Source organism: Passer domesticus, chromosome 11 (genome assembly GCF_036417665.1).
Source record: "Passer domesticus isolate bPasDom1 chromosome 11, bPasDom1.hap1, whole genome shotgun sequence".
NCBI lineage: Eukaryota > Metazoa > Chordata > Aves > Passeriformes > Passeridae > Passer > Passer domesticus.
In genome coordinates, this window is record NC_087484.1 from 9,595,195 (window position 1) to 9,622,974 (window position 27,780).

Sequence of the window (27,780 nt, forward strand, 5' to 3'; positions counted from 1 at the left end):
GATAAAACATGACAGTGCTGCAGAAGACTGGTCCAGCAATCCAGGAGAAAACAAAACAAAGAAAAAAAAAAGGACCAGACTGGGATTTCAGTGTCCAATTTAATTTCAGTGCAAGGAGGAAGCAGAGATTATTGGTTACAAGAAACAGCTCTGTTATTCCAAGCTACATGTAAAACCATGGCTGGCTTCTTACCAAGCACCCCAGATTTTGCAGAGAGACCAAGGTCTCTGCAGAACAAGCTGCAATCCAGAACATCATGGATACCCAAACTTAGAGAACACTGTTGCATAACTTGTATTTAAAACAGTAGTAAGGCTCTAAAGCAGCCTGGCCTTTGTGATCTGGCTCAGGGAAGCAACGGCAACATCCATAGTGAGGGAAGGGTAGGAAGGGAAGATGAGGGAAGAGACAATGTGGGTGATCAAAGGAAGTGTTCTACCACTCATAAACCAGAGGATTAACAACTGGCTTCTACCTTGTGACTGTTATTTGCTCCTTACAGTTTAAAATCCATGGCAGCCAGCCATGCTCCACAGCTGTGCACATCCCTGCTGAAAGAGGTCCAAGAGGCAGATTAGTGATCCCCAAAATACCCTTTCCCATACTGGTTCTGGCTTCAAGAGCAGCACATAACCTCTGTCAAGCCCTTTGGGCAGCGTGACAAAAGACCATCAAGACAAAAGCTGGAAAGAAGCTACAGCCTGTTCCTATCACAGAGCCACCACGTGCTCTGGAAGCATCACAGTGTGCAGAGCTTGTGGCAGCACTTGATGAGTTTCTTCCTTGCACGTGCTGCTCCCCAAGCCTCACATCCTGCTCTGGAGACCTCCCAGCAGCATTGCTGACAAGGCTCTGAGCTGTCCTCTGTTCCCAGCACCACAGAATACAGGCAACTCAGCCCAGCAGCTTCACCCAGACAGTGGGTATCAGAGGCAAACCATGGCAAAAAAGCTCCACAGCTACATGACAGCAAGGCCAGTTTCTCCAGTGCTGGCTGCAGGACAGGGTGCACCAACCTGCTCTGCTCAGCCATGAGGAGGGCAGGTCCCCTTGGGGAGCCACAGGCCACAAAGCTCAGTGTGTATCACAGACACAACAGCAGGCACAACTTGGACCATGGACTCAAACGAGCATTATGTGTTTAAATAACTTTAAAAAGCTGCAGCACTCTCTGATGCTCCTTCCATCCTGCCTCATGGAGCAGAGTGAGCAGGCATGGATTTGTGCATGTACTGCACAAGCCAGGTAACTCACACAGAACTGGGGCCCTTCATCTGTCCAGCTGCACACACTGACATCAGCAGCAAACTGGCTGCTGTGTCCTTAGAGCAGCGACTTCATGGCACCAGTGTGAAGGAGTCCTCCAGCCCCTGCAGCACAGCAACTGAAACACAGACAAACACACACAGAGCACAGTGCTGAGGGACCATTTGGACAGACACTAAAACGTGTAACACACCACAGACTGGAACAAGGAACTTCTCAAAAGACTAGACACATTAATTTCCTACCTGGGCTCTCACACACCCAAGGAAATGCATGACAGCAAATGCCCTGAAGCAAAGATTCATTCTCTTCTCTCCAACAGCAACTGAGGGCTCAATTTTAGCTCAGGATTTAGCAGTCTTGTTAAGATTAGCTGGAAAGGCCTTTCCCCTGCAGCCCCTCTAGTGTTTGGAGCTGTGAATGCTGTGCACTTTACGGGGTGTGCCACTCTACAGTGCTGCAAGTCCTTCCCGGTGTAACTCCTGCGTGCCAAGCTGGTACCCCCTGCCCAGCACGTCCTCACTGCGACACGCTGGGAAGCTCAGGTAAGAGGCATGCAAGCACTACAGGATCTGCTGGATAGATTCCTATCAGCTCCAGCCCAGCAGGGATGTCTCCATTTCCTAGAAGCCTCATTACACCACTGCTTTGTGCATGCTCTCGAGGTCATGCTGGTTGAGGAACTGAGGGGTCTTTCGTTTGGCAGTGGCACAGATACTGCCTGGGGGTGGGGGGGATAAGACAGAGGAGCTGAAGGAAAGAAGAGACAGATGGGTCTTCCCACTCTCCCCCTTTCCTGGAGGTTCAACAAGGGAAAAGAAACCAAAAGAAAAGCCACGCTTGAGTGCTATTCCTTGCCCTTTTAACAAATATTTTCTTAAAATATAAAAACCATCTTCACCCTGGAAACCGCTAAAACGTAAACAATAAAAAGGGGATTTAGGGAGAAGGGAGAGGAGGTTTGAATGTGCTTCCAGGCAGCAGCCCTTGCTAAGAGCAACAGGTGCCTCCAAGGCCCTGTGCTCACCATCAGCCCTGTTCCTATGGCTCTCTTGCTCATTTAGAGTTCCCCAGTGGGTCTGGACTTAGGATTCAGCGATTAGCGGTCCGCAGCAAATCCTGGCAGGTAGGTTAATCCTCTTCATCCTCACTGATGTCATAGGTGACTGCAGACTCGTTCCTGGAGCGGTTGGCAGGGGAGGAAGGAGGAGTCTTGGTGGAAAAGGGCCAGCGGAAGGAGGGAGATGGGGAGCGCTCGTGCGTGGGGCTGCTGCTGGGACTCTGCTTTGGGCTGATGGCCTGCAGCATCCGGCCCTTGCCCTCCTTCAGCATGTGCTTCTGGTGAGGGAAGCAGGAGGACAGTTAGCATGGGTTACAGTCATGGAAATGGACACTGCTTACAGCCTGTGCAGCATTTTGAGTTGTGCCCCTTCACATGGTATTTAAAAGCAGAAAAAGCCCCAGCATTTCTGGGCTTTGGAAGCTGCACACAGTGCAATCACCACTCATTTTCAAGCACCTCTAACATGAAATACCTGTGATATTCACCCAACAGTGCAGGAAAGCCTGGAATAAACAAGTAGCTTCAGACTCATCTTAGGCCAATGACAAAGTGACCACCATACCCTTGGGAGCTCACTGGTCAGCAGGGCACAAACTGGAGTTTACAGGCCAGCTCATGGGACAGGGGAGTTTTCTCACTCTACAATATAACTTTCATTATCTTGTTGGCAATCGTGAGTACTCCCTGAAAACAGGATGCCCAAGCCTGGGACAATTTGTCTGGAGACTGGCAGCACACTGAGCACTGCAACAAACGCCAAACCTTTCCTCTGCAGACTCTCTAGAAGCCCTACAATGTCTGTTAATGTCTCCAAAGTTCCTTTTCCCCTTTTCCCAGAGCAACTCCTTACCAATGCACCTTCTGGGCCAAACATCTCCAGGAAATTGCCGATGAACTCCCGGGACTTCTCTTCCCACTTCTGAATGAGATCAATACTCTTCTCTTCCACTTTCTGGACAAATTCCTTTGACTTCTCCTCCACATCCTTCACCCTCTTTTTCACCTTATCCACACGTTCCTGGAGGTGGTATTTTTTCTCCTGCACAGAGAGTGGTGGATCAGAATACAGCTCACCAGATTTGAGTGGAGACCATCTCTGCTCTGTGTTACTACACTGAACTGCTGCTTGAGACTCAGCATCTCCATTAGTCTGGTGACACTTCTCCTTCACTTCCATGACACTTCTTTCCTAGACTACATGGCAGACACAGTGGGACTGTGAGACACTCTGTAGCAGGCACTGGCACAGTACACAAAGCAAGACTAAAGCCAGAGATAAGCACTATCTAATAGGAGTGCATGGAAGAGGGAAATATTTATACAGCACACAGATTAGATTCAAGTGACTTGCTGTAGGTCTCTGCATATCACAACAGCACCAGTCTTTCTGCTGGGTGTTTTTAAACAGAGGCAGAGTTATGTGCCAAAGAGAGGCCAAGCAGCCGTTACCTCTCCTGTTTCATTGTTGTTCACAGGCACAGTATCTGAGTGATAAAAAAAAATGTTTACGACTTTACTTCCAGCATCAAAAATGTCTTCTGCCACGCATTCTTTCTGAGGACTAGAGCTGCACAGCACAGGATCAGGGCATATCCTTCTGTCCTACCCAAGCACTGCTGCTCCTGCAGCTCCAGGAAGGGAACAGTGCAGTGGAGACAGCATCAGATTTTATCCTAACAAATGACTCTACCCTAAGGAGGTGGCTGGGGGAAGAGGAGAGAGATGAGACAGCAGCTGCTGTCAAGAACAACTCACTCTTCATTCAGGAAAACATACATTTTGCCACACACCCTCTCTCCAGCTCTTTCAATAGGTAAGACATCATCAAGACATCTCTGACAAGAGAGCAGCATTAGCAACCCCCCAGTTCCTCTGACTGGGTCCCTGAGGTGATTTCAGGGGTGGAAGTCTTAATTTTTACTCCAAGGACGCTGGTTTGGTACCAATGCTTAGCTCTCAGACAGCCCTTTCACTGGCACATGGCAGGACTGTGCTATCACTAGACAAGACTCCCTTCACACTTGGCAAGAGTCTGGCTCCTGCAGCGTGTGGTGAGAGCCACTTGGACTCACGTTTATGAAGCTGACGTTGAGCTCCTTGGCCGTGTAGCCCCGCTGCAGGTTCCGCCTGGCGTAGACGTCGTAGTCCCGCACGATGCGCGTGATGATGTCGGATGTGGAGATGCCCTCGGTCCTCTGGGTCGGTGCAAACATGCCTGAAGTTGGGGAAAAGGACCCAGGACAGCTTGAGTAAGACACAGGCAAAAAGCTGCTGCCACCTCTGTCATGACACAACTTCTGTCAAGAGCTCACTATTGCTAACTGTTCTCACATCTTGGTCCTTAAATGTACAATACCAGAGCCATCCTTACTGGGATGCCTAAGCAAGACCAAAACATGTCAAAACCCTGTCAAAACACCAGGTATTCTAATGAAAAGGTCTTCACTTTAGCTGGTTTAAATACTGACTGCATACAGAATAGTGTGGGGACAAGGACAGAACAAGGGGTCCTACATTTTAATGGATGGAAATATAACATTCTGATGGCTGAGTTTGGATAGATATAAAATAGCTGCATCCCCAGTGAATTCAACAGCAAACAGCTACAGGTGTCCCTCTGCTAAGTTCATGAGCTTCTCCATTTGTAAGAATCTCTAAGCCAAACTGGAGTATGTTTTCAAGAGGTTGCTGTTAATTCAATCAAAATAACTAGACTGAAATTAGGAATTAATGCTGGGCCTGGAGCTGCTTCTTCCTGCCACCAGAGGCTCCTGGGCAGACGTTTTTCCCAGAGGGGCATAATTTTGCATTACAGAGGTACAAGAGAAACTACAGAAGATTTTTGGTAGGAAGCCCTGAAGAATTTGAGGGAGACCCACCTGCTTCTTTTATATGCTTATAGACATCATCACTGCCAGCAGAAGAGTATGGGATGTCATCATGTGCAACAAAGTCGATCTGAAAATTAAAAAAGCAAGTCAACATCTTATCTGGAACATACAGATCTCCTGCTGCTGTAGAAAAGATGCTAACTTTCAGCTCAACACCTCCACTCAGGGGTGTGAGAGAGAACAGCAAGACGTTCCCTCACTTACAACACAACAGTGTCCCAAGTGCTCAGTGGCAATTGCCTGTGAATTTTAAGCACGTAACAGAGAGGAAAGAAAAGGCTGGGAATACAGACACAGCTGCTTTAAGCTCCACGGAGAAATGGCTTGTTAACGACAACAACGGTAAACTAAGCACGCTCCCCTGGAGACTCCTTCACCTCCCAAAGCTGTTCAGCAGATGTTAAGAGATTCCTTTCACTTTATCTCACCAACTGATAAAAGGCTTTCAAGACAGCTTGTCAGGTCTCCTGAGGCAGGGAAGCTGATGTATATCTAAGCTGCTCCAGCTGAAAGCAGGGAGTTGGACCACACACCCCCCAGAAACTTCCAACCCATGTATTCCTCTCTCTACTGCACTTCACACCTATCTGTAACCAGCACCAACTTCTCCTGAAATAGCGAGAACCTTTTTCATTATTTCACAATCTCTACATTCTTTTAACATTGCATGCCAGCTCAGCAAATGCTTCTACACTCCCAAGAAACCCACTCAATTCCCATAACCCAGTTCATTCTATATTTACGGAGCTTCAACAGAAACAGTTTGTTCAGGCAGAGGTCACCCCCAAAGATGAATTCCTGCTATAAACAGAGAGGCTAATCGAAATTCCAAACAGATCAGATGTCACAAATTACCCTGTGCTCTGCCAGGAACTCGGGTGTGAGGGTCCAGGGTGCATTTCTCACCACCTCGTCCACATAGCGACAGTGCTGCACAGCATCGTAGCGCTCGTTTTCGTTCATTACCGTGAAACCCTTGAAGTTGTGGGTCAGCTCATCACTGCAGACTGGAGAAAGAGGCAGAGAACACTGAGTCTGAGGCACTTACCCCGATGATTTACCCTAAAAGGACCTTGCCCACACTCTGCTGAACCTGACAGTGCCAGCAGCTGACAGAGGCTGGTGTTTCAAACCCAGCTCTTCCAGCCACAAAACATCAGGAACAGGGAGCCCTGCAGGGCACTAAACTCCTGAGCAATTCTGGGCAGGCTGTTTGGAGAATTTCTGCCCAAGTTGGGGACCCACACCCCAAGGCTTTAAGGTCTCCAGAGCTTTTAACACTTATCAAGAAAACACAGAAGACCACTCCTCTATAACAAATGGCACCTGGGGGGTCTGCTGGTCAGAACTCCGCGTTTAAAGCAATGGATATCTCAGGCTTGGAATATGAAGAAACTTATAGCCTGAACTTCTGATTTCATAAAATGCCATACCACAGTCTAGTTCTTAAAAAGTTTACATTAAAACAAAGGGGGAGTTCACAGGAAATCAAGCTTAATTATTATGTTCTATGAGACAACTCCTCATAATCTGCAATGTAAGATACTGAAGAAGGAGTTCTATTTGATTATCAGACTCAAAAGTAAACAAGGCATTACCAGTCTCACTGGTATTTGATTTATTTACATTCCAGACAAACAGATGATAAAGAGTGGGGGAGACTGTTCCCTGCTTGGAGCTAATGGTCTCCTGGGATGTGGCCTCTTGTCTCAGTCCTGGTGCAAGTTCATTGTACTTCTCACCAGTCTCCCAGAGGCACAGAACGTCATTACACTCCTTGCTACTTTAACATGTCAGTAGTTTGACCTGAAGCTATTTTCCTGTTTGTTGTAGTGTTTATGTACATGGGGATGTCTTTCAGCCTTTAAGATTTCTAAGCTCAGGGCAGTTTGCAGGTTGGAGCAACTGCTTCAGCTCTTCTCTCTCTCTATCCCTTCCAGACACTACTGTAGCACACAAGAAGTGCAGGCACACCACTATTAAAATGCTCTCAGCAATGACTGAAACTGTGATAAGGAAACAAACCACCCAAGGATGTTATAATCGTTCTATGGCAGGATCAGAATTTCATTTTGTTTCATGAAGACAATGGGAGTTGAGAAAACGAGTTAAAGGTATTTTCAGTTCTCATACTTCAGCATCATTATGCAGCCTGACCAGGGTCAGCTCCTGATGGACAACATGCACAGCCTGATGTGTCCTCAGCGTGGGTGGAGGGATGAGCAGAGGCACTGCCTGGGCAGGGGCCCATGTACTGTGGCAGCCAGAAAAGGGGTATCTTTTTTCCTGTGACATTCTTGAAGGAGCCTGGCTGAAACACCTCTGCAAGATCCCTTCAGGCACTCAGCAGGACATTTCTGGCATCATCTAAAGACTTATGACCTAACAAGACAAAATGGGGAGCTTCTATTTCGAGAAGGAAGGCCTAGCTGACTTCCAGGTGTCCAGGCACATGCCCAAGAAACCACTGTGATCTCCATGCTCCCAGTGGGATCTGTTTGGCACTAAGCAATCTCCAGCAGGAAACTGGAGCTGGGGAGTGACTTGCAGGGCAATACAGGTGAACACCACAGCCATGGAGGGACTCACACTTTAGCTGTCTCATTTATGAGTCAAAAGTAGATGCTCAGCTATCCCTAATATATTTTGATACTCAGATGTGCAACTCACCTGTACCTGTCACAAAATAGAGGCGTCAAGCTAAAACAGTAAAATCAAAAATCTTTTCCTTAAGCACTCATTTGGTATCTTGCTGCAGACATATCCAGCCCTCAACGTTTTGCAATAGGACTCCAGCAACATTTGGGACAAGTGTCTGCAGTGAGAGTCACTGAGGCCACAAAGACAAAACCCCAGTATGCACAACCACAGACAGAGCTCAACTGTACTCCTGCAACAGCCAAAGTCAACAAGGTCACTCCTTACCTCCAACAATGAGGTATGTGTTTGGGAAGAGGTTCTTTGCTTGCATCAAGGCCCGGGCATGTCCAGAGTGGAACAAGTCAAATATTCCATCAGCATAAACTCTGACAGGGCGATCCACTGTGCCAAAGGAACAGAGACACAGCTGTGAATACACCTTCCTGGAGGAGCAGTTGCTGCTCTTACTCACATTTGAGGACCTTCTGAAAGTCATGGAGGTGTTAAAGAATGCAGCACCATAATCAGGATAGAGCTGTGAAGATAAATGCCTGGCTCTCTGCCTTCCCATGTGGAAACAAATGCATCTGAGCACAGAGCTGAAATACAGCCACATATAAAGGCAGACTGAGAGCCTACCATGTATCACCCAAACAAGGTGAAGGGGAGACCAAGGGAAAAGCAAACCCTGAACATTTCCCTTCTATGGAAATCCAAATGCAGAATTAACTTTTTGCACAGCAGTGAGATACCAGAGGGGAACTGGCCCAAATGTTTCACAGGTGCCTGATTTCCTCCTGTCTGCCAGAATGGCATCTCAAGACCTTTACAGCATGCCCCTCTGCAGCCTGCTGCCATAGTCTGGTTGAGGGACCAGCAGCATCAGCTCCCCCAGAAACATGCAATGTTTGGCTTTATTCAAAAACACAGCTGAGCTACTCAAAGAAAAGCAGACAAAATTTTGCCGATTCACTGTCATTATCAGCTAAACCCATTAATAATAAGAATAATGATAATAACAACAACAACAATAATAATAATGAGGAGGTAGAGGAGGAACAAACCCTTCCTCAGGTCACCTCTGCCAGGGAAATTGCAGCTCAGTTCTTTGAGGTCAGCACAGAGGTAAAGTGAGACAGTCTAGCACTGCCATGTAATAGTGGGAGGCTTCTGATCTTGGGACCACACAGGACCACAGTCCTCTTGCTGCTAATAACCAAAAGCCACAGTCTTTGTCTGTGACACACTTGGGAACAGCCTGCTGCTCTCTTAGCTCAGTTCAGACAGACAGACTCAGAGGAGTGGTGAGCAGAGGCACACCAAAGCTGCAGTGAAGAGAGGGCAGAGGGGAGACCTAACAGGAAGCTGAGACCCCATAGGTCTGGGCAGAGCCCTGGAGGTACCCAGAGACAGAGACTGGGAGGCAGCAAGAGGAGTTGATGCAAAGGTCAGGGTTGTTAAGTTCAAGCTAAGCAGAGGAATCAGTTTGAGGACAGCCTCTTACAATAATTTTTGGTGGTTCTAAGACCTCAATCTGAAGATGCTAGGAGGTTCTGAAGAGCCAAGGATTTGGAGATCTGTGACTGCAAAAGCTTTCTGTATGCCAGATGAGGTGTCTGGGACATCCTTATCTTTCCTCTGTACCTGCAGCAGCTACAGTTCCTGAGCACAGACACAAGGAAGTGTGCACTGTATTTTAGTCTCGGCAGGCAGGAGAGCCACCACTGCTGAATCAGAGACCTTTGTGCAGACTCTGGAGATTTTCAGCTGCGAAATTAATGCAGACTCTGAAATACACTGGAACCTCTGGCAGGAAACCACAGCCAGGTCTCAATCTGAGCTGGCTCATCTCTCAGCAGTCAGGTAGATAGAAGTGCAGCATTTTTATTGTCTCTGTAGCCACAACAGAAAGGCCAGGTAAGACAGCACTGTTTGCACACTCTGTTTGGCAGGAGAGGGCCGTCATCCTTCAGGAGTCACTTGTGCCTCTGCCTCCCCTGTGGACTTGCAAAGAGAAGAGTGTTTCTCCCAGCCTGGTTTAGAGAATAAAAGGACACATTCTTGTTGTGGGGCTGGCCTGTGGTGTTTAATGACACTGACTAACTCAAATCCAGGCTAGAATAGGACAGTCTGGACAAGGATATAAATTGGTTTTACTTGCCCGCTTCAAGTTTCAGAAAATAGGACTTTTAAAACATATGACTTTTAAAGTGCTTAACTTTAAGCTATCTCAGACAAAGTAGTACAGAAAGTGTGCAGTTCTGTGGCTGTCAGTGGCTCAGCTAGAGTTTAAAACAAATATCTGTAATCTCCTCACATATACAAACTCGAATTTCAGGTGTACTGACAGGCCCAATTTCCCATGGAAACAGTTATCTAATCACCAAAGCACTCACTCAGTCATTGGCTGTAAATCTGGTCAAACACACAAGGCTGGTTTGGTCTCAGAGATATCCCCATGATACCCACACCCCCCAAACTCAACATTTATACAATCCCCTTCCAGTCTGTGCTCTTACTTACAAGGGGTCCCTCTCATGGCTTCTTCATAGGTCACTCTGATGTATGGCTTGCTGTAGTCGATCTCCACTTCATCTGAGAACGGAGCTGGCTCCCGCAGTCCCTAAACAGCCAGGAGAGTTTCACTGTGAGAGTGCCAAAGGGAGGGCAGTTCATAGTGGCAGCACTGCCATCACAGTGTCCTAGCCACCAGGTGACTGCCTCTGCACAATTCAGACATGTGTACTAAAAGACTAATTAGTGTAAAACCTCAAAACAGCCTTGCAGGCTGACTAGCCTGAGTTTAGAGAAGAGAGAGAGAAAAGTAGAGTTTAGTTTCTACTGGAGAAAGAAAATCAGAGGGTCAGAGCTGCAGCTGCTAAACTCAGACTTTTGACAAACAGCAGTTCACAGCAGCACAAGCCAAGCTTCAAACCTCACTGTCACAGCTCCAGCTGTGCCCACTCTGGCAAGACCATCACTCTGCTGTGCCTGAGTGTTTGTGCTGTGATGTACAAACTGTAACAGCTCCTTGATTTGAGTATGAATGAGCAGAGCAATACCAAGTGCAGCACTAACTCCGAGGGAACGTGTGTTGTCACCATTTCTGAGCCATACAAGTGAGTGATTCACCTTGATCTGTGGCAGAATAACTCCAACTGCTGCAAGAAAACCCCTCCACCCTGCTAGCTTGACAACAGCAGTACATTTAATCAACAGCTGAAGTCCAGCCATCATTTCTGGTCTGCTCTGAATGGAAATGAAACATCTGTCCTTCCCATTACAAAATAAACAACTCAATTTCCTTCTAGCTGGAAGGTGTAGGGCTGCAATGGACATCTTGTTCCTGAATCAGAACACTAGGAAACAAGCTTGCAAATCATTACAATAATACCTTCAAGCTGAAAAGGCTAATCTGCAGTTTCCTCTCTGGCTTCCTGTCCCACTGCAGAATCCTGGCAGCGTCCAGCACCACTGCAACCAGAAAAACCACTGCTATTCTGGCCAGTGTCAATCCTTATTAGAGTGCTTATAGAGAAAGGCTCAGGAAAACAACCACTGACCAGGACATGCAAACAAGCTGCTACTGCTGAACAGCTCCTTTAAGTTACTGAGGGCTCCACATCTCACACAGCACCTCCTCTACCAGGATCCTTACTGTCAGATAAGGCCTGCAGGTCTCTCCTCTCATCACCATTAAGTCTAGGCTTTCCCTGTAGAGCCAGATTCTTGGCAGTTTAGTTGAAGTTAGGAATAAAAGCACAAAAAAGCCCTATCAAAATTCTCAGAGGAACACAGAGATGTCCTCAAAGGTCCTGGCAGAATCTTGCCCTTCCCCTGCAGGGCCAGTGAGGGTCAAAACTCAACCTGATGTGCACAATACAACAGGCTTATGTGTCAGCAGGTTTGTTACCACCATCTGCTGCTGAGCCCTGCTGCTTCAGGGGAACATTCTGACAACAGCTGCTTAGTTGGGAGGGGAAAAGGCTTCAAGGTAATCTCACAGTTAGGCAACACTATTACTCTTGCTAAAATAAACAAAACTTTAGCAGAAAGAAGAAAATAAAGAAATCTTTCACCAAGATAACTGAGTTTGCCCTGTGGCTAAAAACCAGGCAGGACACTTAGAAAGTGGCTGGTATTACTTGTCTTGTGCTGTTTGCCAATGCTTTATTTCTAACAGAGGACAGACAGCAACTTGAAGAGCAAGTGACTCCCACAGAATAATAAACAACCTGCACAGTTCTCTTTCCTTACTGAAATACATGAGATCTTTAAGAGGCACAGGATGGGTTTTGGCAACAGTGAAGGGCATAAATGTTCTGTGGAATAAGTCACACAACAGCTCTAGCCTCCCCAGTTCTCAGTGCTGGTGCTGCTCTTACTTCATCACCACTGTCAATGCTCTGTGACAGGGCTGAAGCCCTCCTGAAGAGCAAAATGTTGTCATCGAGGAGGAAGATTGCAACACATCACCACATTCTGCCAAGGACCATGACCCTGGTATGATGTGGCAGGGATGGTAGTTGGCTTTTGACAAAGATAAGAAAAGAACAACTAGAGCACACGTGATGCACAGGACAGCTCCAGGAAGAGGGCAGAGAACTATAAAAAGCCAATTGTCGCAATCTTGTGGCAAGGACAAGTAAAAGACAGCCCTTTTCAGTAGCATTAACTGGATCAGATCCCCTTCAGAAAAGATTCCACTGGCTTTAGCTAGTTAAAACCACCCCAAGGTTGATCTAGAAAAGAAATCCTTTTGGTTGTTTGTTGTGTTTTCTTTCTGGGCACTCCCAAAGAACCAGCAACATAAATGTCGTCTCTCTGCAGACCAAGAAAATCAAATGAACAGTGATCTTCCCCATGTGTCAGAGCGTGGATTCAACAGATCACTTCTGCAGGTGCTTACAGGCTTCAGACCCTTCTGCAGTTATGTGCTTCTCCTGAGTATTCCTCCCTCCCAGTGGGTCACTTAAAACCCACCTGTGAGAAATGCCTGCTTCTCTATGGCTATCTAAATGCATGCCTCTTTGGCTCAGCTTAAGTGACAAGCTGGACACACCACAAAAGCAGCTTAGCAATGCTTGCCTCAGACCTAATTTAAGCCCACGTTGTAAGTATGTTATTAGTATGAACAAAGGAAGATTCCAAACTGGATTTGCAAGTAGGAGAGCTACTGTCATTTGCTTCTTATCCCCTGCCCACCGCCTTGTTTTCTCTGTCCACAGATAAACCACCACCTGTATTTTTCTGCTGCTACAGCTCAGTGTCCTCAACTCACAGGCTCCCAAAACTCTTATCTGTGCTTACTTACGAGTGAGCGTCGGGACATTTTTGGAGGGATTCCATCCAGCTCTGTTGCCCCATTAGGGCCTGATCCATCTTTTCTTCTCTTTCGGGAATTCAGCCTGGACGAGGTCGGCGGCTCCATCTTGCCAAGCACGTCCAGAAAGAACTGGAACAAAATGAAGGAGAGGGAAAAAAAGAAAAAAAAGAAAAGAGATATTTCTCAGTTCTTCCAAAACAGAATCAGTCAACAGCAGGCACAGTGTACAGAAGGTCAGTGCAAAGACACAGCCACCTCACAAGGGGCTTAGCCAGTTGTATTTGGCATCAGCTGCCAAGGCTTGACAAACAGTGCCTGGTGGGAATACTGAATCATTTAATGCAACTCAGAGCTGTTCTGCAGAGAGAAGTGTGCAGCAGTCAGCTGGCTGGAGAGACACTGAAACAAGAGTTGCAATGCGAATTATAAATCATTACTACGAGGTTAATAATGCTATTTTCACATCTAAAAGGCAACCTAAGGATTATGGCATGCCCAGTTCACATTTAGCCCACATTTAGTCCGGCTCTCATTTGGATTCTTTACCCTTTACATCCCCAAGGGCAGCTGGTGGGTGTGCTGCATCCCTGTACAGTCCAGGAGAGAGGACAGAAGGTCTGTGCACAAGGATAAAGGCAAGGGAAGGGCTTGCAACTTAAATGACTTTAAATATGCTTGCAGTTTGCTTTGCTGTTTGTGTAAGAACAAGCTGCAGCTCCCCAGTGGGGACAGCCCACCTTGGGACAGCTGCCACAGTGTGTGTTCCCCTCTTGTCCCTTGTCCCCACCGCAGTGGTGACTCAGCAGATGGTGAAGCAGCTGCTGACACCACATCAGGCCACACTTCTGGCCCTTTATGTACTAGTTTGCAATTAGTGGTGGTTCAGCTGAACTGCTTCTCTGATGAACAGACAGACATACCACCAATTTGGGACAGAAATGGTGACAGTTATAAAGAAGGAAGTTATCTGTGCTTTGGGCTGGAGTCACTGTACCTTTCCAAAAGGGCCTGGAGTATTAGTAACTTTAGCTTCACACAGCTGAAGCAAAAATAGGGATTTATAGGAAGGCATGGCAGTGAATATTCCCTTTCCAGCTGCTGCAGGAGTTAGAAATGGGTGCTAGACTTGCAAAAACTAAAAAACAGCATTATCTCTCTTGTTGTCTTGAAGTGTTCACCTCTCCAGGCAGCACATGGCACTCCTGGCCTGCTGTTCCCGAGAGCAGCATGACCCCTCCGCCCAGCAAGCATCCTTAACGATCCCAAGGTGCGTGCTTCAACTCCCTAATAATAAGAGTGGTGTGGAATTTAAAACGTCTCCCCACCCACATGCAGTGGGCGTGCTGGAATGTTAGGTGGGGCAAGTGCAAGGTGTGACAAAGAGCAGATACCCCTCTGAATATCACCTTTTTCTGCAGCAGAGGGGCTCTGCTGAGTGTTCTGCTTGGGATGAGCTGCGTGATGAGCTGCGACTGCCCTCCAAGGGCCACTGGCAAAGCTCTGCTCTTTGGCGGCCAAGAAGGGTGTGTTTTGTGAAAGAGCTGTTAATAGCAGATTTAGTGATCGGACTTACTCAAGCACACATGACTCAAGGTTAAGGAATGCTCCAAAGAACCAAGTCAAATGCAGTTTAACGAGATGCAAATATCTCTCCCTCCCCACTGAACACCAGTATGATGATACCTTATGGGCAGTTTCAGGGTCAGACACAGCTGAACTGGTTTGGGGCTACATACATGTAAGTATCCCTGGCTGCTCTGCTAGACCTACCTCAATGTACTAAGAACAGGGAAAGAGAATCTCAGGTCAGTAGGGAGACAAAAAAATATTGTGGAGAAGATAAAAGTGACAGTGAAGAGCAGCCACAAGGACATTCCAGAACTGTGTGTGACCCATCCAGCACTCACTGTGAGTCAAGCTTGCCGTTTCCCCCATTCCAGTAATTAAATCACTATTTCCTGAGAACAAACATATGGGAGAGTGCAAACATGACCTCAGGCAAAAAAAGTTTAGAACCCTCAGGTCCAAGTCTTCAAACATTTAAGCAAGCGTTTGACTTTCAGGTGAGATCTGTGCGATAAATGCAGCAGCTTCCAGAGTGCCTCTGTGAAAACACAGGGTATGACACAAATCATTCTTACATTTTGCAAGGTGTCATCTTGCAAGCACACTCTGCGTCAGTCATTTACCACCCTAATCCTAGCAGAAACCATGAGGTTCAACAAAAGCAGCAAATATCTGTCTCTGGTTCAAGTAATCCCAGAATGGAAATGCTGTGGGGGAAACAGCAGCCGATTTTCTTGTTATTTGGTTAAAATAATTTCACTGTGCTTCAAGTCACCTGTTGGTCTCTGACCACTTTCTTTCCTTCCCTTGGGAGAGAACTAAGATCTGTTAATGTGCTGAATGCAGACATTCTGAACCACTGCCCAGCAAAACATCAAAAGCAGAGGCTTTGGTGCTGAAGCACAGACACAGCAGCCCCACACACAACCAGGTGAAGCTCTTCCCCCATCAGCGTGGCCCATCAGAGCAACCAGATTTCACTGCACACAAGGGCAGTCTCTGCTGAAATATCACCAGTCCCTTGCTGCTGGGTGCAGATCTCATGGCCAGGAAAGAACTGCAGGTTACAGTACAGGGCAGCACTGTCCCAGCTCAGGAGAAAACTCCAACAGCTTCTTCCAGCTCCTCCCACACCCAGCCATCCACCCTAACTTTTCCATTTCTCAGTGTATACACAGTTAAACAATGGCAAATAACAGCTTAAGTGAATAGATTCCAACTTGGTAGATTGTATTATTCGCTGTGCATTAAATTAGCAGGAGTGGTGAGACAACATCAGCCGCACAGCAGCAGCTCTACCCCATGTACCAAGTGAGAAACCAGCTTCATGGGTGGGATAAATATGCTCTGTCTGCTGTGACTGACAGGTGAGATGTTGCTGAAGGAGCCTCTGCAGTGTCCGGACACCTCATGAGTGACACAGCTCTGTTAATTACTCAAATTAATGCAGAAATGAAACAATAATTTTACCACTATTCAGAACTCTAAAACCTGTCCTGTGGATGGTGCATTTCTGGGAAGTCCTCCCATCACCACGCTTGGCTTCATAAAAAACGGGGAATACACCTTACTGCAATAAACCTACTAAACTTAGAATGCTTCATTTTGACCCAAGTGACAAAAATAGCATCCCAAACAATTAATTATCAACAGTGGGATCCAGCATCTGTAGCTGAGTTTAACACATGAGGACACGGCTTTGCTTCCTCAAATCCATAAAACACTGCCTGTTCTAAAATTAATTACATTTGCAGCAGATGGGGAAGAGGAAAGAAAAGATAACTCTCAAAGCTCAATCTGAACACTTCAAGATAGAAACCAAGCATAACCAGAAGAAAGAGCCTTGCTGTAAAATATTAACATTGTTCTATTTTAAGGTGTCACCCTCCTGCATTATTGAGTTCATGGCTGAATACGAGATACTGCTCCAAAGGAGCAAAGCTGGAAGTGCCCCGTTTGGAAAAGCCATGGGCATATCACAATCCTGCACCACTTTATAAAACACTCAGGACTTTTCTTCTTAAACTTATTTTTTTGGTGTATCCTGTATCAAAGAAGGGCCTTGCATTGCCTGCCAGCTAACTCATCGAGAGAGAGACCTGCATAGGCTCTGCAAGGAGCAGTTGACTGCCAGATGGGAAAAGAGTTGCTTTTCCTGTCAGGGAATCACTGAATCCCACTGAAACACAGACACTTCTGGGAGAGGAAAGAGGACAAGCATTGATTACTAGAAAGGAAAACAAAAATATAGGTAGGGAAGGAATTTAAAACTTCTCCCTTAGTGTCAGTTAACTACACCATCATTGAGCTGGAATTTAACCACAACACCAAAGCTGACACCTCTGGCAGGTGGAAGAGGTCAGCAAATCTTCCTGCTTAGCCAAAGCTTTGCCTCACTGTCTGCATCTTTATGGACAGTGCTGCCATTTTTCAGTCTTTGTCGTGTCAGAGAACTCCAGCATCACACTACACCAGAGAAGCAGGTCAGATCTTTCTGCACCCTAAGCACACTGATGGCACGAGGACCTGGACCATCTGCCTTTCTTTCTGATGTCCTGAAGAACTTCTTGGAGAATATTAACTGCAAACTTACATCAGTAGCAGGATTACTTCTGCCACTTCTGCTGCTTTTCACTTGCAGATTCACCTGTGAAGCAAAACAAATGCTGCTACTTAAACTGAAAACTCAGTAAATGCTCCAGCCCAAGGCTGCTGCAATTCCCAGCAGGGACCCAAAGCAGAAGACTGGCAGCTGGACCAGTGAGGCCCTGGGACACCCACAGCTCCCTGGGTGGCACTGCCTGCTCCAAGGCTGTCCCTCTGAACTTGGGAGGCGTTGGCACAGTCAGATGTGACTGTCATGTGCTGCTTTGCCTACAAGATCATTGCACTTTACAGGAACAAGATATTTCTCTTCTGCTGACTCATCTGCAGGCAACACTACTAAACTTTGCACTCTGCCAGCTGTCTGCAGAGAATTGCCTTGACACATGGACAGCATGTAAGCAAGAGCCTCAGGGAAAAGGCAGAAGTCCTGTCACTTCAGATAAGTCCCTTGCCAGGCTATAAGGTACCAAAGTGACCCTACATTCCTCTGCATTCCCTGACCATAGATCGAAGAGAATCCTTTTCCCCCAGTTCTCCCTCAGCTGCAACACCCAGTCTCCAATTAACCTTGCTGGTATGTATCCCCATGGAGATCTGTGGAGACACAGAGACCTGGGAGAGGTTAATGACAGAAGACTCATCATGGATCTCTCTTCTTTCAGTGCTTAAAAAGCTTGCCCAATCTCCAAGGCAACTTCATGCCCAGCCCAGGCTTGCCAGGCCCAGCTCTGTCCCAGTCTCCAGACTCAGAGCATCTGCCTGGAAACAGAGTGCTGCTGGCTATGACCCAGCCTGCTCCCCTCCAGACAGACTGCGACGCTCCCCACAGTCAGCATCTGCTCTACCTGGATGCTCAAGCCCTTGAGCCCCTTAGAAAGGTTACTGCAGGATCTGGCACAGTCCCGTCCACTTGTAAAGCACAGGCTGCTTCAGCTACTTTGGATCAAGATCAACAAAAGCAGCTGTGCCACAGTGTGTTAGAAGCCACAGGAACACATAAAAGGGATTCCCATCCAGCCAGTGCCACACATCGGTCCAACAGTATCCACACCTTTGCTATGGCTGCTAAAGCAATCCCCCAGGCCTTGCATCCCCTGCTGGTCCGGGCAGGCTGGTAACATTCTCTCAAGGAGAAGCTCTGGTACCCGTGTCCTGCAATTGATGGGAAGATGCTGCTTCTCACCAACAACGTCCCAAATGGCTGAAGATAACTCTGCCTAACCACAACTGAAAACAGTCCTGTGTGGTCACCTAGATAGTGTTGCTAAGTGCTACACATAAATAGAGAAACTGCTGTCAAGACCTCTGTGAATTCACAGCCCTTCTGGGTATACCATAACCTCCAGGCACTGAGTGTCTCGACATGAGACAGCCTCTGCTGTGAGAGTGAAGCAGCAGAAACAGGGTTTATGCAGAAAACCAGAAAAGATACTGGCAGGGACAATAAAGTGTGAGAATAGGTGGCCATTCTGACCTGACTTCTGCACGGTTTTGTTTTTAGGGATTAGCAACAGAGCTTTTTGAGTCTAGAGGTGTAAACCTCCTTTAGCAGGTTTACACACCAATACCAATTCCTTACGACAACAGTTATTGTTTGTGGCTCTTGGTACAGTGATTTCAAGAGTGTTACAACCCAGACCTCGCAGCGAGAAACTTCAAAATCAGGAATTTTAATAATTGTGTATGGACGGCAAATTTCTTCAGGAAATAATGTGTGGGTATTTCTCATCTGAATTTCAAACCCAAATAGAGTTGCTGTCCTCAGACCCTGGGGTTCTGCAGATGGAAACCTGGCATTACCTGCTTCTGACCGCCCCAACCTTTGCCAGGGTCCTGCTGCAGCAGGGGACACAGAGAAGGCCACCTGCAGCATCCTGCACCCTCCACAGCGAGTCAGGACTACAGAGGAGCACCACAGCTCTCAGAATTCCTGAGGACTTTAAGTCCCATTACAAAACCATTAATCAGTGCAGCCAGTGCTTCGGTGGACACAAAAAGCGGGTTAGAGAGGACGTGTGCCGACCCAGCAGCTGGGTCACACCTTGCTCGGCCGCAGCCAGGGCCACCGCTGTCCTCTCTGTCCTCCCTAGGCCCTGAGTGTGTCCCCGGCCGGGGGGATGTCCCCGGAGCCCCCTCGCTCCAAGGTGCACCGCAGAAGTTTCCCAGGGATCTGCCTCTATCTCCTCTCAGCTGCCGCCTGGAGGATCACGGCCGAGCCCCGGCCCCTGCCCAAGCCCCCACAAAGGGGACGGAGCGCAGCACGACCACCGCAGCAGACACTGCCCGCTTGCCCAAAGCCAGCGCTCCGCGTCCCGCCCGGCCAGCGCCGCCCGAAGCCCCCAGCCCGTGCCACGGCCACCACGCCGGGACAGCGGCCGGGGCGGGACCCCCGACCGGCTCCGCAGGGCAGCGCGGTGCCCTCATGTGCCGCCAGCCCGAACGGGCTCGACACCTCCGCGCCCGTGACGGGCACCGCTCCGCTCCCCGTCCCCGGCACCCCCCGCTCCCGCCGGACGCCCCCTACCCGCGCGCCGCCGCCGCCGCTCCGCAGCCCAGCCCGGCGAGCCCGGAGAGCCCCGAGAGCCCCGAGAGCCCGGCCCCGCCGCCGCTCCCGGCCCCGCCCCGCTCCCGCCGACGCCAGCGGGGCGCGGGCGGAGCCGCTGCGTGTCCGCCCGGAACCACGGGAAGGGACCGGCCCGCCGCGGGGAAGCCGCGTCCCGGGAATCCGCGCCGGGAACCTCCGTTCCGGCTCGCGACGGGCCTGGCCCGCGGCTCTGCGCGTCACGGAACACCCTGAGCTGGAAGGGAGCCGAGGATCATCGAGCCCAGCTGCTGGCCCTGCACACACCATCCCCAGGAGTCACACATGTGCCTGCGAGCCTGATCCAAACGCCTTTTGAGCTCTGCCAGGCTTGGTGCCATAACCACCTCCCTGGGGAGGCTGGTCGGTGCCCAAACACCCTGTGTGGAGAGAACCTTTTCCCGATACCCAACCTGAGCCCTCAGGACACAGCTTCAGGCCATTCCCTTGGGTCCTGTCTCTGGTCACCACAGAAAAGAGATCAGTGTCTGCCCCTCTGCTTCCCATCATGAGGAGGGGAGACTGATGAAGTCTGTTCTCTGTTTGTCCAGTGTATGGATGTATCTGGTGTAAATTCTGGAAGTTCTGGAAGGAGGGAGCTGCCCTGCTTGTCCACACAGGCATAGAATGCTTCAGCACTGCTTCAGTGTCTCAATCTTTCTCCAGGGAAAATACAGCATCCCTTACCTGTCCCACGCCACAGCCAAGGGTGGTGAGGCAGAGTGATTACAGACTCAAATCTGCTCACCCGATTTGTACAACACCTTTGTGAAGAAGCCATTAAACACCTCCAAAATGGAGCAAGTGCAAGGTTAAACATCGTGATTTAACAGCCGTGACTTTATAAAAGCTTCAAAAGGAGTCTGAGGTCATATGTACCATCTCCTGGAAAATGTTGTGTGGAGGGTTTTGCTGATCCCTAAAAGTCACGCTCCCAGGCTGTGCACAAACAGAGCAGTGCTGTCACATCTCTCTGCAGGCTCCTTAGTGGGTGACAGCCACAGGTGGCAACAAAGCAATCAGTGAAGTCACCCTTCATTTCCCACCAGAGGAAAAGGAGAGGAAGACTCATAACCAAAATATTTCAAACTAATATAATAGAGAAGCAGCAGTGTGCTGCCTCCAGCACTGTAGCTGAAGGAGGGATTCTAGATTGTAACTTTTTACTTTCCAGCTTCCAAGAGCTGCATGGGCAGGGTGTGTTCTGCTGTAACAGCTGGTGAAGGCGGGATTCAGGGTTCACCTCACCCCACTTTGGCACTCTGAAAGCTGTCCATCCTACTGGAATGGTTCAGCTGTGCTTGCCCTGTCAGCAGAGAGAGAACAGGCATCACCACAGAGTATCCCATTGTCCAGTGGGCATGCTAAGATGTCCTCTGTTGGCACCCATGGTCTCAGCAACCACGTGGTCCTCCAGCTTTTGGGGCGATGAGAACCTTTAGCATTCTTCTGCAGATCTACTGCAGCCTCTCTGAGGCTGGAGTCCTAGCACAGCTGGTCTCCAAACATTCACCCTCAAATTCCAAAACAATTACAGACTGAGAAATCACTGCAGTATCTGCTGAAAGCGTGAGGAGCAATGATCACTCACAGCATCCACGGGTGCCAAATTTCACCAAACCAAGAGCACTTACTGCAGGGAGGAGTTCTGGCAGTCACGGGGTGTGTGGGCTGCTGGCCTGACCTCATGTCCTAAATACCTCGACTTTCCATCAATTAATACCATCTCATGTGACACAGCTGGGATTCATAGCCCAATTGTTGTGGGAGTGATAGGAACAAATCTGGATAACCAGAATCTGAGATCAGCTTTACAGATTAATTTACAAAGAATTGTCAAAATGCTCACCTAAGAAATGCAGACAAGCTATCCAGGGTAGTGCATCTTGTAGAGTGGAAGAAAATACCACAAGAGAAGAAATATTAAATACTTTGATTTATTATGTTTTTTTCTTATAAATATTTCATTAATTTCATAGAAATAAAAATAAAAGTAACAGAACCCTTTTGAGACAGGAGTTGAGTTTGCCTTAGAAGCAATGGCTATTGGCAATACACTTTTAGGACAAAACCAACACTATATAAAAAACAAAGTGTCATTTAAATAAAGGACATAATAATAATAATAATATTAATATTGTGCTTAAAGCTATATCAATATCCACAAGGAAGAGGGAATGTTGTAGTGTGTAGAACAGATGTAGGACGTACTTTGTAGAGCTGTTAATTGTGTTATGTACTAAAGGAAGAATATGATGCTTTTGTGCACTTAAATAAAAAATACTCCAAAGCATTCTCCCCAACATCCATCCTCCTGTGCAATGTTTGTCAGCTTCAATAGTAGAAGCAGCCAAATGCAGCCACAACACAAAACAAGCTGTCCTGGGGAAAATAGAAAAAGACTCTGTGTTAGTCAAGGCAAGCTTTTTGCTAGTCTAGTGGAACAGGCAAACATTAGGGAACATTTAGACCAGATCATAACTGTATGGTAATATATAGCAATTTTCTGTCTTTTATTGAAGTTTCTTATTCACCTCACTTGTGGTGCAACCCAGGTCAGTGCATCTGAATACCAGAAGCATCTCAACTTCCTTCATCCACACACCCACAGGTATCTAGGTGGCAGTTTAAAATAAAATAATAATTAAGTAAAACCTTGACTTATCTCAGTTGTGGATATCAGCCATGCTCCACGTCTGCAGTTCAGCAAAGTATCTAAGAAAAGACTTTGTCTCCTGTGCTTTCTCTCCCTACCAGTGTGGTGTGACTACAATGACTTTTGTACTGTACTGTGTCACCTACTCAGGGGAGAACTTTTAATGTGTTGGCTGTTACAGCTAAGTATGTTTTGTGAACATGGATGTAAATTAGGCTGTTTCAACAACCTTGAATCCTTCCTTGTTTCTTTTCTGCTCCATATTTAAGGTCACTCTGCCTCTCACACAAAAGCCAGTAGCCTTGCACTTCCCGTGAGAAGCCAGCCCATACTTACGTTCATGAACACGTCGTGAGCACAGCTGTCAGTGTCAGCATCCCAGAAGCATCGCGCAGCCATGCTAGACAAAGGAGCCAGACAGGGATATTACCCAAAGTTCATGTGTAGTGACCTAAGTGATCACAGATACTTCCCTTGAAAACCAAACGGAGCTTGCTTTAAAGGTAATGGAATTGGGAAGCATGCTCCTGAATGCCAAGCCCAGTTTTCTACTGCTGAATTCTACCATGTGCTGTAATCCCCTCTGTATGTGCTCCACCTTCAAACTCATCAGCTCTCAACCAGCCACCTTCAAGCAGGGCTTGAAACCTCATTGCTATGGTGCTTAAGAATCTTTGACTTCTGGCCTATGCATATCAGTGGCTAATTTAGCTTATTTGTTCTCATCCTTCACCTCCTGCACCCTCATGGTACATACTCCCAATTTATTTATAGGGAGCTATCGTATTCCTTGGCAGATGCCATGCTACGAGACCATGACCTCTTCAAGTCTTTTATATCTATACCCTCTGCTCCCTGACTATCCTGATGGACTTCTACACCCAAGCCCTATCCTGAGCACAAACAACCAGACCATAACAGGATATTGCATGAGAGACCTTGCTGCTGCCTTGTATAAAGGCACTGACATTCCCTTTTCTCTGCTGCAAGGCTCCCACTCCCTGCCTGCCCCAGTCAGCCTCAACTGACAGGATTCCTTTTGGGGCACAGTCCCATAATGTATGAATGAATGTACTAAGGTGTATTTTGCATTAAGGATGTCAGTGATTGTGTTTCAGCTTTGCCTCCTGTCTGTTGCAAACTGGAAATTTTCCCCAACTGCTGTGTCAGCCTGTGTGGCTGGACTTCACACTTCTGATCAGACCACCTGAACACTGAACTGTTCACCCTGGTAGGGGGCTTGTGGAGCAGCCTGCCTGCAGACAGACATTCCTAACAAAAGCCTCAGCAGCAGGTACAGGTATTCCTCTCTGACCTCCAAAACAGGGAGGCAGCAGATCTGATTACAGCTCTGCTGCACTTATCTCCTGCTGGAGTACCAGGCACAATAATAAAGATAAGCCCAGCAGATAAAGCACATAAACCTTGTGAGCTGTTCCCTTTTGTCTTCTCCCTACCCATGAGTAATGGAAAGCTACAGCCCACTGTTGCAGCCAAGAGGAATTCTTTCATCTGACTACAGGCATCTGGAGCTGACTGCAAGTGCTCAGCACCCACATGGGAATCTAGGCTTGGTTCCCATGGCAGTATTGCAGTGGGATTTTAGAAATTGAAACTTCTGAAAAATGTAAATGAAGTGCTTATGGAAGATTTCTGGCTTTAGACAGAAGTGAGTTATCATGGCTTTTGTGCTGTAGCAGGGCCTTGGGAATGGACTGGGGGTGTACCCTAATTCATCATGAATACAACATAAAATGCTTCTACCACACTTCTCAAAAATTATTTTCATCATTTCAGCTTGCTAAGAACCACCACAGAGCAAATTATCACTAGCTAATTCAACCAGTCACAACCTAAACACTCAAGTTGCCACCAAAAGAGAAAAGAAAGTGATTTACACTTCATTTGCAGACAGGCCTTTCTATCAAGGGAAGTTGGAAGAAGCTTCCAAAGGAAAAAAAAAACACACCTAAACCCAAAAAACATGCTAGGAATACAATTAGAAGATGCAAAACTTACTTCACTCCTTCTCCTCTCTGCTCTCCAATAACAACCTGCACCACCATCTTGTACCTGTCAAATCCCTCCTCTGGAGAGAGAAAAAAAATATTAGTGAGAGCAACAACTTTTTAGAAATATAAGCCTAAAACATGACCCTGAAAGCTAAAGATTTCTGGCTACAAAGCAAGTGGCTGTACAAGCCTATGCAAGTAGCCAAGTGGACAGAGTGCCTTGCAAAGCTTCATTTTCCTAGTATGGAGTACCATGGTTTTGCTGGAGTTGAAGGGTGAACAGGGTAGTTGGCATCCATCAAAAGATGCATCTTAAGGCACAAGACACCCCTGAGGAGCCACACTGTGTGTCAGCATCCTGCTTTGACAACTTTCAAGAACTGGCAACATGGAAAGAACTTAAATAAGGCTGCTGGTGGACAAATGCAATTTGAAATGTCTTATTTTAAAACTGTTTTGATGCAAAGGTACTGTGAGATTCTTCTGCCACACAGGTGTTTCCTTTGCTCCTGCTTGGTATAAAAGACCACAAAATAGCTGTGTTATTTATGTGTCTTCAGAGACATGCTATTGTTTCACGACAGTAAAGAAGTACCTCTGGGGCACAGGCCAGATCTAATCAGGCCATGGACACGTTCCAGAAGCCAAATCAGAACAAGCATGTTTGAAATCAAATATAGATCCCCATGCCTGTCTTCAACAAAGCAGTGTCCTGGGACGACTCCAGCACCCTGTTTCCATGGGAGGACTGAACACAGCACGCTGGCTCTGCTAACATCCAACACTTATCAATGCTTATCAGAGATGCCAGCTGACAAGAGTGGCCACCCGGGCCAGCCTCGCCTCAGGCTGCTGCCACTGTGGTTACACATTACTGAAGCCAAGCCCTGTACAGGAGCTCAGCATGAACACATGCAGGGACTACAGCTGCTGCTGGCTTTAAAGGAGATGTGTAATTCAGGGAGAAGCACAAACCCGTGGCCCTGCCGAGGGTGACCATGTGGCTGTGCCACCACGTCAGGCCAGCCCAGCAGGTGGAGCACCAACGTGTCCCCAGGGAGAAGGGGAAAAAACTGTCCGTGCCAGCACACTCATACGTATACTTATTCCAGCACAAAACTCAGGAAACAGCTGCTGGTGCCTGCACTTTTCTTCTCGAACTCAAAAATGCTGGAGGGCATCCTGTGCAGCAGCACAACCTTTTTCCAGAGCTGTGAGGCTGCAGTCACACCCCTCCTTGGCTGACTGCTCCTCTCTCCCCCTTCCCTGTGCTCCCCGAGCCTTGTTCTGATCTCCAGTGCCTTTCCAGCTCTGATCTAACTCACAGCAGAAGAAGAGCAGGAATGGTTCTGTCTATGGAAGCAAGAAGCAATGAAACATCACTTCTTTCTTCTCTCTAATGCAGCTTCTTTCCCCCTGCAGACCCTCCATGTTTGACATCTCACACCTGCCAAGCTATACAAAAACAAATCTTGTCTGCTTGAATTAGGTCTCCAGTTCCACAGGCAAGCAATGTACATATATAGGGCAGATTACTTCATACCAGCAGACCCGAGTCAGTCAACGGGGAAGGAATACATTTCAAGTATAAAGGAAGAAAGAGGGATCTTATCAAAAGGGAGAGGACATGGCAAGAAAAGAAATTACATCCGCAGCAAACCTCCTTACCTTTCAGTCTGTCTTTTATTGTGTCTGATAAAGACTTTGTAAGCTCAGGCATTTCTTCTGGGATGTACTGTACATCGGCCAGCTTCTCCTTCAGTATTGCACGGATGCATTCTTTTACTGTGGACGACTTAAACCTATCATGGCAACACAAAAAGAAAAAAAAAGTGCAACAGAAAGTTCACACAATGCGTAGAAACATACGCAATGCCAAATGCCACCTGGGAAAATGTAGCTTTCATGTATTAGAGAAAAACAGCAAATGACAAGCCATGGGGAAAAAAAAGCCCCGCTAAAATGGAGATAATGCCAAAAGCAAACACGGGCGAAACCAGCCCCACTGGATGTTGCCCCTCCAGCAGCATCCCCTGCTCGGGTGGGTGTCACAGCTGGCCTGGGAGCCCGGTGCCCCCCAAACCCTTGGTGCTGCCCATTCCCAACACCCCAGTGCCTCATGCCCCTCATGTCCCTCATGCCCCTCATGCCCCTCATGTCCCTCATGTCCCTCATGTCCCTCATGCCCAGGGACGCGCTCCCCCCATTCCCACCGCAGCTCCACACTCCCGGGGCCCACACGCCCCGATCCCAAGTTCCCACCCCGCTGGCCCCTCTCTCCCCGGCGGCCTCACCGGTGCTGCAGGCCGGGCCGCAGGCTGTACGTGTTCTCGGCCCCTTCGTCCGGGCCCAGCTCGCCCATGGCCCCGCAGGCCCCGGCGTTGGTTACCGGGACAACCGCGGCCGCTTCCGCCGCTTCCGCCGCCGGCGCTGCGGCTGCGTGCTGCCGGAGCCCGTGTTCCTGCAGCCGGTGGTACTAGCTTGTGTTAAAAAAAGGAAAAAAAAAAAAAAAAAGAAAGAAAGAAAAAATAAAATAAATTTTTTTCTTTTCTTTTTTTTTGTTTGTTTTTTGTTTTTTGTTTTTTTTTTAATATAGGAAGACTTGTACAATGAAGTAGTTGGTAAATAAGTGTTAAATAATTGCGGGCTGTTTTAATAACTGTAATAACTGCAAAATTTTGCGATGGTTTGTAGAAGACGCCGAGGCGCTGGAGCAAGTCGAGAGAAGAGCGGTGGAGCTGGGGAAGGGTCTGGAGCACAGATCCTGCCAGGAGCAGCTGGGGGAGCTGGGGGTGTTCAGTCTGGAGAAAAGGAGGCTCAGGGGGGACCTTATCCCTCTCTCCAGCTCCCTGAAAGGAGGGTGTAGCCAGGCAGGGGTCAGCCCCTTCCCCCAGACAACCAGCAACAGGATAAGAGGCCATACTTGTTCCAGGGGAGGTTTAGGTTCGACATTAGGAGGATTTCTTAGTCATAGAAAGGGTGGTTAATATTGGAATGGACTGCCTAGGGAGGTGGTGGAGTCACTGCCCCTGGAGGTGTTTAAATAAAGACTGAATGTGGGATTTAGTGCCATGCTGTAGTTGTCATGGTGGTGTTGAGTCATAGGTTGGCTGTGACGATCTCAGAGGTCTTCCCCAGCCTGATTCATTCTGTGATTCTGTAAGTAAAGGG

General features: G+C 47.8%; 2 protein-coding genes across 4 annotated transcripts; both read right to left on the reverse strand.

Annotated features, from left to right (window-relative positions):
* Positions 1–80: 80 nt before the first annotated feature.
* On the reverse strand, positions 81–20,010 carry PCYT1A (phosphate cytidylyltransferase 1A, choline). 2 transcript variants are annotated; one of them, XM_064385607.1, is made up of 10 exons: positions 19,885–19,953; positions 17,347–17,400; positions 13,176–13,316; positions 10,385–10,484; positions 8,147–8,263; positions 6,077–6,228; positions 5,210–5,288; positions 4,403–4,545; positions 3,181–3,369; positions 81–2,605 (listed from the first exon to the last, which is right to left on the reverse strand). In XM_064385607.1, the coding sequence occupies exons 3-10, from the start codon at positions 13,290–13,292 to the stop codon at positions 2,399–2,401; spliced, it is 1,104 nt and encodes a 367-aa protein (XP_064241677.1). In that variant the 5' UTR covers positions 13,293–13,316; positions 17,347–17,400; positions 19,885–19,953; the 3' UTR covers positions 81–2,398. The 2 variants fall into 2 exon arrangements, with proteins under 2 accessions (XP_064241677.1, XP_064241678.1); XM_064385608.1 differs by lacking the exon at positions 17,347–17,400 and having other exon boundaries at positions 19,885–20,010.
* Positions 20,011–21,862: 1,852 nt separating this feature from the next.
* On the reverse strand, positions 21,863–27,059 carry DYNLT2B (dynein light chain Tctex-type 2B). 2 transcript variants are annotated; one of them, XM_064385612.1, is made up of 6 exons: positions 26,904–27,059; positions 26,278–26,411; positions 24,617–24,686; positions 22,934–22,997; positions 22,476–22,556; positions 21,863–22,323 (listed from the first exon to the last, which is right to left on the reverse strand). In XM_064385612.1, exons 1-6 carry the CDS (start codon positions 26,969–26,971, stop codon positions 22,276–22,278), a joined length of 465 nt encoding a protein of 154 aa, XP_064241682.1. In that variant the 5' UTR covers positions 26,972–27,059; the 3' UTR covers positions 21,863–22,275. The 2 variants fall into 2 exon arrangements, with proteins under 2 accessions (XP_064241682.1, XP_064241684.1); XM_064385614.1 differs by lacking the exon at positions 22,476–22,556.
* Positions 27,060–27,780: the final 721 nt, after the last annotated feature.

Coding starts and splice junctions, on each gene's coding strand:
- DYNLT2B (XM_064385612.1), bottom strand. CDS start 26,971: ATGGGCGAGCTGGGCCCGGACGAAGGGGCCGAGAACACGTACAGCCTG. Junction 26,412..26,903: donor CGGCCCGGCCTGCAGCACCG/GTGAGGCCGCCG, acceptor TTGCCATGATAG/GTTTAAGTCGTCCACAGTAA. Junction 24,687..26,277: donor AATAAAAGACAGACTGAAAG/GTAAGGAGGTTT, acceptor TTCTCTCTCCAG/AGGAGGGATTTGACAGGTAC.
- PCYT1A (XM_064385608.1), bottom strand. CDS start 13,292: ATGGAGCCGCCGACCTCGTCCAGGCTGAATTCCCGAAAGAGAAGAAAA. Junction 8,264..10,384: donor AGCCATGAGAGGGACCCCTT/GTAAGTAAGAGC, acceptor CCTTTGGCACAG/TGGATCGCCCTGTCAGAGTT. Junction 3,370..4,402: donor TCAACGTCAGCTTCATAAAC/GTGAGTCCAAGT, acceptor CTCTCTGTGCAG/GAGAAAAAATACCACCTCCA.